Source organism: Haliotis asinina, chromosome 14 (genome assembly GCF_037392515.1).
Source record: "Haliotis asinina isolate JCU_RB_2024 chromosome 14, JCU_Hal_asi_v2, whole genome shotgun sequence".
Taxonomy (NCBI): domain Eukaryota; kingdom Metazoa; phylum Mollusca; class Gastropoda; order Lepetellida; family Haliotidae; genus Haliotis; species Haliotis asinina.
The window spans coordinates 51698949-51706237 of record NC_090293.1 but is presented as its reverse complement, the minus strand read 5'-3'; the positions used below and the strand labels follow the sequence as shown (position 1 = coordinate 51706237).

Sequence of the window (7289 nt, the reverse complement as noted above, 5' to 3'; positions counted from 1 at the left end):
TAGATAAGTTTGAGATGAGTGGTCGCTATTGTTGTTGTAATTTACTTATTGGAAGAAAGATACAGAATTGGCTTATATATTTTAATACTGAAACCGTTTCGTCATCATAAAGTCTCAGAGACTGTGTAAAATGGGAGATTGCACCCATGAACATTCGTAGTCGTAGGTTGCAGTGGGCAAGGACTGTACGTCGCTGGCTGGTACTAAAGTGACAGCAAGTGGATTTTACAGAAGAAAGTTGAATCATCATGTTCCATAATCCCGGTCGGGTGCGAGTATGCCAGAGCAAGGGAACAAGCTAGCGCCGAACTGCCTCCCGGAAGTACATCCTGTTGGAGGAGGCGATGTGATGGGGTAGGGGAGGAATCAGAGGGAACCAACGTTCACGACTGATCGTAATACCTGGAAACGTGAACACAAAGAGATACAGAGATGAGTCGGCTAACGACATCGAAGAGACAGCGAGTCTGGGCGGTTCTTTGAATGGCATTTTAGAAGTATAGATGAAGGCAAACCAAATTCTATGGATAATCAACTTCTTCATTGCATTGGGTGAGACGTTCCGGTGCAGGTACTAACACCGTTATCCTACCCCTCTGCCTATTATCACTTGCTCGATAAAGGTGTTAGTACGTCCACCGAAACGTCTCACCCAGTGTAATAAAGAAGCCGAGTAACCAAAGAAATTTGTTTCCCTTGAGTCTGGGAGTGTATTGCTGCTAGAGGTGGTCTCGCTCGTTACAAAGGATCTGTATGTGCGACGGAGAATTTCAATGGCTGAGACATTTCATGGCTGACTCGACGTTCTCTTGTTGTATATGTCAACTGTGCTATTCCTACCCCTCTGTATATTACATGACACGTGCTCTTAATCTGTTATGAGTTTCTCCTAGAAATGTTGGTGCATTGTCCTAAATCCTGGCTTCGTTAAATGGAATATCACCTCAAAACATTTTATGGTTTGCTTGATCGATCATTAATACGGGTGTTCACTTTCGCGAGCCCTCTACTTTCATTTAATGATCCTTTCTGTTGCACTGAATGCATTTGCCATGCATTTCACGTTATTTGTTCGCTGACTTGCCTGACAAATGGATCTGTCAGCAATACCCATTTTCGTGAAATGTACATACATGCTGACATTGTCGGTCACTGATTGGTGCTGAACTGTTTGAAGACAAGTCCTCTTGACTGAAACTCTGCTCCGTCTAACGACACTGTCTATCTTGATGAAAACAACGCTTGCATACTGAACCTTTCATAATGGTGGCTAGGCATTTTCAATGTAGTAGTCTAGTTGTTAAAGCGTTCTCTCGTCAGGTCGAAGACACGGATTCGGGGCGCTGCATGGATACATTGGTGAAGCCAATTTCTGCTGTCCCCTGCCGTGATGGTGCAACAATATATTGCAAAAAGAGTCGTGAAACTAAACTATATCAATGAAAACATCACACAACACGACCTATCGCCTTGAAGCAATAGTTGTATTGTTAATGACTAGAAGTGCTGAAACACATATACGTGCCAAAGTGAAGAATTTCTCAGTGTCACTGCAGATAAGAAGTAGACAACATATAAATGATCATTTTACTCTCTGTCACTGGAAAACAGGTCCACGTCATAAGTTATATGTCATCAACGGCTGAAGCCAGCACTCTGATAAAGTTCTTTTCTGCAGTAAGGTAATTAAAGTTATAGAACTTGCGAATATGACACATATCACACACAGCGTCCTCTTTTGAATTTGTGTCCTTGAACTTTCTATTATGAGGTATGTTTTCCTATTTTCACTTTGTAAATGTACAATTCACGTCCATTGAGTGTATTGCACGATTTTTGTATCCTTATAACTACCGTATCATCCATGGTATCTAGATACGTCTAGTATCACCTAGTCAATTGATGCAATTCGTGTGTATCGATGTGTATTTAAAAACTAATCAATGTAGCGGACTTCTTGCAACGCGTGATGTTATGGCCATATCCGACTGTTTTCAGTTGAGGTTCATCACTGCGATGACAGCAGCAAACGTGAAGAGAAGAATGTGCCCCGACATTTTCGTAGCAGCACCTAAACATAAATGAACATTCAGTGTGGGATAGATACGTTTACAATGTGTTTTCAAAGTGACAATGTATACACTGCCTACCCATTTTCTATTCGAATATGTGCTATTCTTGATTAACGTTAACATTGAAAACGGGCATTGTCTCAAAGTGAGTGAGTGCGTCTAGTTTTGCATATCCCAACTATTTTGCGGCGGTCTGTAAGTAATCACGTGTGGACCAGACAATCCAATGATTAACAGCAGTAACATCGATCGACGCAATCGGGATACGATGACGTGTCAACCAAGTCAGCAAGCCTCACCGCCCGGTCTTGTTAATCGCCTCTTATGACAAGCATGGATTACTAAAGGCCCAATTTAAGTCCTACGTTTCTCAAAGTAAACAAAAGCGTGATTCTGAGATAAGGTTTACCCATACACAGTTCAGCAATGTGCTAACGACCTTTGAGATCATCAGTGATATCGTTTTAGGTCATCTTTCTTAATGGTTAGGAATTCAGCGAGTACTTGATATAATACGTTCAACACAAATACTCATACAGGTCTACAAAATCGTATGCTGGTACGCTGTTCGCTCATATGCAATAACGTTCTGTCATCAAAACGTTTCTTTTCCAAGAGTACCTCATCTTACAAAAATTAAATCGGTTAGCCTTATTGTTATCAGGGGTATGATCATTTATGTTTTGTATGTTAAGTATTTTTCAATATAGCTTACATATTGTAGAGCATAGTAACGGTTTGCAGGTATGAGAGAATACTGCCTGGTCATAACCAAAGCAGTAGAGTACAAACACGTACTGACCTATCGATAATAATTACAACTGTATTGTATGCTGCTTTGAATATTGTTTGAAAACCGATACCAGTTTTGGATAAAGTGGTTTTTTTTATTGTAGTGAGTTATTGTACATTGACAGTTATACATTTATGGCACAAAAAGTTAAATTACTTTCAATCGCGATGATAGACTTGGATGTAAGACAATTAAGTGTCATTCAATGATTTATTTCGTCTCTATTTTCATCTGATGTTGGTACATCAGTTGAAGGTAGGTAGTTTTATGAACCCTACTGAACGAAATCAGATCACTGAAAATTTCTTGGCCAGATTTTCATGCAATATGAAACACATCAAGAAACAGGATACAGTTGCTGCACATACGAATACACGTATTATGTTTCACAATAGAAGGTTATTTTGGTATTGAATTCTGCCCCAAGTAAATAGTAAGAGAAGACCTACTTGATTCACACCTGTTTCCGCTGTACCCTTTTTTACAAGTGCAAACAACCTTGTTGTTGCTGACTTTACACGCTCCGTTATTCGTACATGGGTTCTTGTCACAGGCAGCTTTGTCAGCTATAAATGTAAAACATAATAAGTTATGAAAGCCAGACTGCGGCATAAATTGTGGAACACTGCACTGTTTAAACGAATGATCACATTATCGAAACGTACTTAGATGATAGGAAAGGCCTGCACATACGAATACACCCATTGTGGTTCACAACATAAAGTTGATTTCTTGTTGCATTCTGCCCCAAGTAAACAGTAAGAGAAGACCTACCGTTTTGACATCTGTCTCCGCTGTACCCTTTTGTACAAGTGCAAACAACCGTGTTGTTGCTGACTTTACACACTCCGTTATTCTGACATGGATTCTTGTCACAGGAAGCTTTCTCAGCTATAAATGTAAAACACAATAAGTTATGAAAGCCAGACTACGGCATAAATTGTGGACAATACAACATATGATAAGATAATGAAAATGGAAAAAGTGTACAGTACATTGCCAACCCAACCAATATATAAACATCACCAAAATATTATCTAGGAATTATAAATAGAGGCGTGTATTTCTCCCAAAAATTAGTTAAACTATGAACATGACATTACTTACCTGCCAGGCACTGGCTACTGAATATCACCACTATCGTGATTAAACCTGTAAACATGTAAGTGTGTTACAGCATCTTGTTATCATGTGTAAACATTATTATATTCTTGTATTTTATTTATTGTAACTAGTAGAGCACATAAATATTTCTAGCCACATGGAATTCAGAAAAACTTTTGAACACCTTGATGCCGTGTAAAGATAATGTATGCTAGAAACAATATTGTAAGTATCTGAGTATTGATATAGGTTATGCGTGTTTGTAAGCCAGAATCGAGTAGGCAACCTGCTTCGTTTTGTAACGTTAATGATAAAATATTCCTAGCTGGAACAATCCCAAGGGGAAAAAGATATAAATGTCCCATAATTAAGTCCAGTTTGAAAAGTGACCTCAAAAATCACACAAACATATGTTTGGTAGATTATGTGCAAAATATTGCAGGTCTGGTACTTTTCAAGGGTTGCCCTTTAGGTCCACAGATGCTTATTTTATCTTAGGCCAGTGTTTAATGGTAAAATCCAGTAGACAAGGCTTAAATGTATTCACTGTAATTAATATGCCTTTTCTCATTTTGCTGATAATATGTCAGCATTACATTCATTACTTCATGCAAGATACCAAAAACATAGTGTTGCTCTTGAATGTTTTGTAAATTCAAAAGGATAAAATAAATGTAAAAAGGTACAAGTTACTGGGTTTTCAAAAGTGTTGCCCACTGTAATACGTATAACACAACTTATCAACGTGGTCAGAAGCATAAGGTAGTGTCCTTTTATACCTTTTGAACCTAAGTAATTACACCCGGAATAGTTTGGGCGAAAGCACAAATTGTTCCTTGCATCACAATGAAACAAGGCCCTTTTAGCAACACACACGCAAAACCAAAGAGAGTAGGAGATATTTACTCTACGGATTGTTTCAGGGTTTGTGATGCAATAGTATTCTGCGATGTATCAGAAATTTGGGAATTAAGCTACTGTGACACAGCTGAAAATGTGCAGATATGTTCTGAAGGATAAAACCACATGCAATTGTTGCCACGATCATTGGGTCCAAAACAGTTTCATTCAGATTATCCAATGACCGTTCAATTTCACAGCAGAAGCAAACGTAATGCTAATATCTCTTCAATATATATGAACAGTCCAGTCACCCTAACTATAAACAATATATCATAATTTCAGATTCACTTTCTTGCCCTCAGACTCAAAAAATATTGCGAGTAAACATTCACTTTTAAGAGTTGAGTTATATAATGATCTTGCTACTGGCCAGTATGACATCGTCTTCTGTTGGTTACCAAGCCATGTTTGAAGTTTTGGTTACACAATGGCCGACTTTGCTGCTAGGGCATCACTCAACAAGTCTGTGACACAACTTCTTATTCGATACTCTTATTACAAAACTATTATTAAATCTTATGCTATTTGATGTGGTTGAAGTATTGTGGAAAGATTGCTCCCTGATGATTGCCCTATGGTATCATAATACACTGTAGACAACCGGAATTTTATTGCATCAGTTTTATTGTTTTAATTTATGTCTAGCATTGTATACAAGTGCAAGAGAAGGAAGAAGGCTTTAAATCCTGATGTGAATTCATGTAGGAAGCTGAAGTACTGAACCCCAGGTTTGGCTGTTGGTAGTTGATAGCCCGTGTGTTAATGTTAATACGTGTCATTTTGAGGCGCATCATGACAGGTATTCACAATGTATGCTAAGTTTGTTCTCGTCACTCAGTGGCTGAAATATTTCTGGTGTGACGTTAAATCTTTAACTCACTCACTCACTTATATCTGTAATCTGATGCAAAAACGTGGGACACTCAAGTAGGTATAAATAATTTACATGATTATGTTTGCAGTCCAGATTTTAAGAGGCCATCATGCCACGATGTCGTACTGGCCATAGCAGGTATACACTTGAATATTTATTCACAGATAAGGATGTTCCACATGCATCCCTAGTGGTGAGAGAATCACGGTCAAGCATGGTTGACTGTATTGATTTTTGAATTAGCAACTTAGATAGTTAGTGCCACTATCCTCGACGGAGGTTGAAGTACTGTAAAATTATTGTCCTCTTATAGTATATGTAAGACACAAAACATTTAAAGTCAAATTTAATCTTCCACTTTCTACTCGTAGTTTGATTAAATTTGTAGATAAATTTGCCTACAGTTGCCAGCAGATGAAGGGATGGAGTTAATCCAGCTTGGGCCCATGCAGGTGTCAACGGCACTGTTAGTCTCTATGGTTCCCAGCATGGTGATCAGTATCTCATTCGTACATTGTATTGTCTAAAACAGGTTTCTAATTGTAACATACACGCAAGCTAGTTTTAACTCTTTTTGTGTTACTCTAGTTATTTTACAGTCCGTCGATGACTGGTTACTTAACTACTTTTATTGTGTATATGTTAAGCATTTCTCTCACATACTCACTACATGCAATATTAACTCACACATACTCACTACATGCATTGTTAACTCACACCCTCACTACATGCAATATTAAGTCACACACTCACTACATGCAATATTAAGTCACACACTCACTACATGCAATATTAACTCACACGCTCACTACATGCAATATTTAGGGCATTGAACATAGTAAAGACATCTAAAGACCCAGTTTACAAACGATGCATGATTATATATTATAGTAATGTGTAAAGATGAATACTATGGATGATATGTCTGTCGGAGCTACAAATGTGCATAATTTTATGGATGCAGTTTGTCCAAATCCACAGATATGACAAGTACTATACTGTACTGTACTACACTTATATTCTTCCTTCTTGTACCTGTACATTGCAGCTTTTTTAAATATAACTACTCCATGTTTGACGTGATCATACATACGGACTGACAAAAGAAAGAAAAACAAAAACGAAAACCGATTAATAGAAATGTGTGAAATATGTGACTACACACATGTGCTAATATCCTGAAAACTTACCCCACATGTTCAGCACTTGATCCTTCATATTAACACAATGTACGTGCATGCAATGAACATTGGTGCAGTAGGGGGCGTTTTATATGAAGTCGGAATGGTGCATACCGGTGTATATTGATTCTGATTGGAAGGTAAAAAATAGGAGGTGTGTCCAACTATATTGATGTTATGTGATAACGACCCATAAGCACACTTGCCTCCCATTTCGCAAGAGTAACCATGGAAACGGTTTTGTATCTTTTATTTACATTGCTTACAATTCTCCCACTTGAGACACCTGTTATGCCATCCCCTTTATCTGAAATGCCCATCTGTTCAAGAAGAGTTGATGTTATGAACTGTGTAAGGTACAA

General features: G+C 38.0%; 1 protein-coding gene across 2 annotated transcripts; it reads right to left on the bottom strand.

Annotated features, from left to right (window-relative positions):
• Positions 1 to 1465: 1465 nt before the first annotated feature.
• Positions 1466 to 6974, bottom strand: LOC137262239 (lactadherin-like). Of its 2 annotated transcripts, none has more exons than XM_067800042.1 (5): positions 6937 to 6974; positions 3973 to 4017; positions 3640 to 3756; positions 3315 to 3431; positions 1466 to 2071 (listed from the first exon to the last, which is right to left on the bottom strand). In XM_067800042.1, exons 1-5 carry the CDS (start codon positions 6962 to 6964, stop codon positions 1995 to 1997), a joined length of 384 nt encoding a protein of 127 aa, XP_067656143.1. In that variant the 5' UTR covers positions 6965 to 6974; the 3' UTR covers positions 1466 to 1994. The 2 variants fall into 2 exon arrangements, with proteins under 2 accessions (XP_067656143.1, XP_067656142.1); XM_067800041.1 differs by having other exon boundaries at positions 3326 to 3431.
• Between the last annotated feature and the right edge of the window lie 315 nt (positions 6975 to 7289).

What these genes read in the sequence shown, in the direction of transcription:
- LOC137262239 (XM_067800041.1), bottom strand. Translation starts at nt 6,964, where the DNA reads ATGAAGGATCAAGTGCTGAACATGTGGG. An exon ending in CAGTAGCCAGTGCCTGGCAG is followed by an intron (nt 3,757 to 3,972) that starts GTAAGTAATGTC and finishes TTACATTTATAG; the next exon opens with CTGAGAAAGCTTCCTGTGAC. An exon ending in AAAGGGTACAGCGGAAACAG is followed by an intron (nt 2,072 to 3,325) that starts GTGTGAATCAAG and finishes ATTTATGTTTAG; the next exon opens with GTGCTGCTACGAAAATGTCG.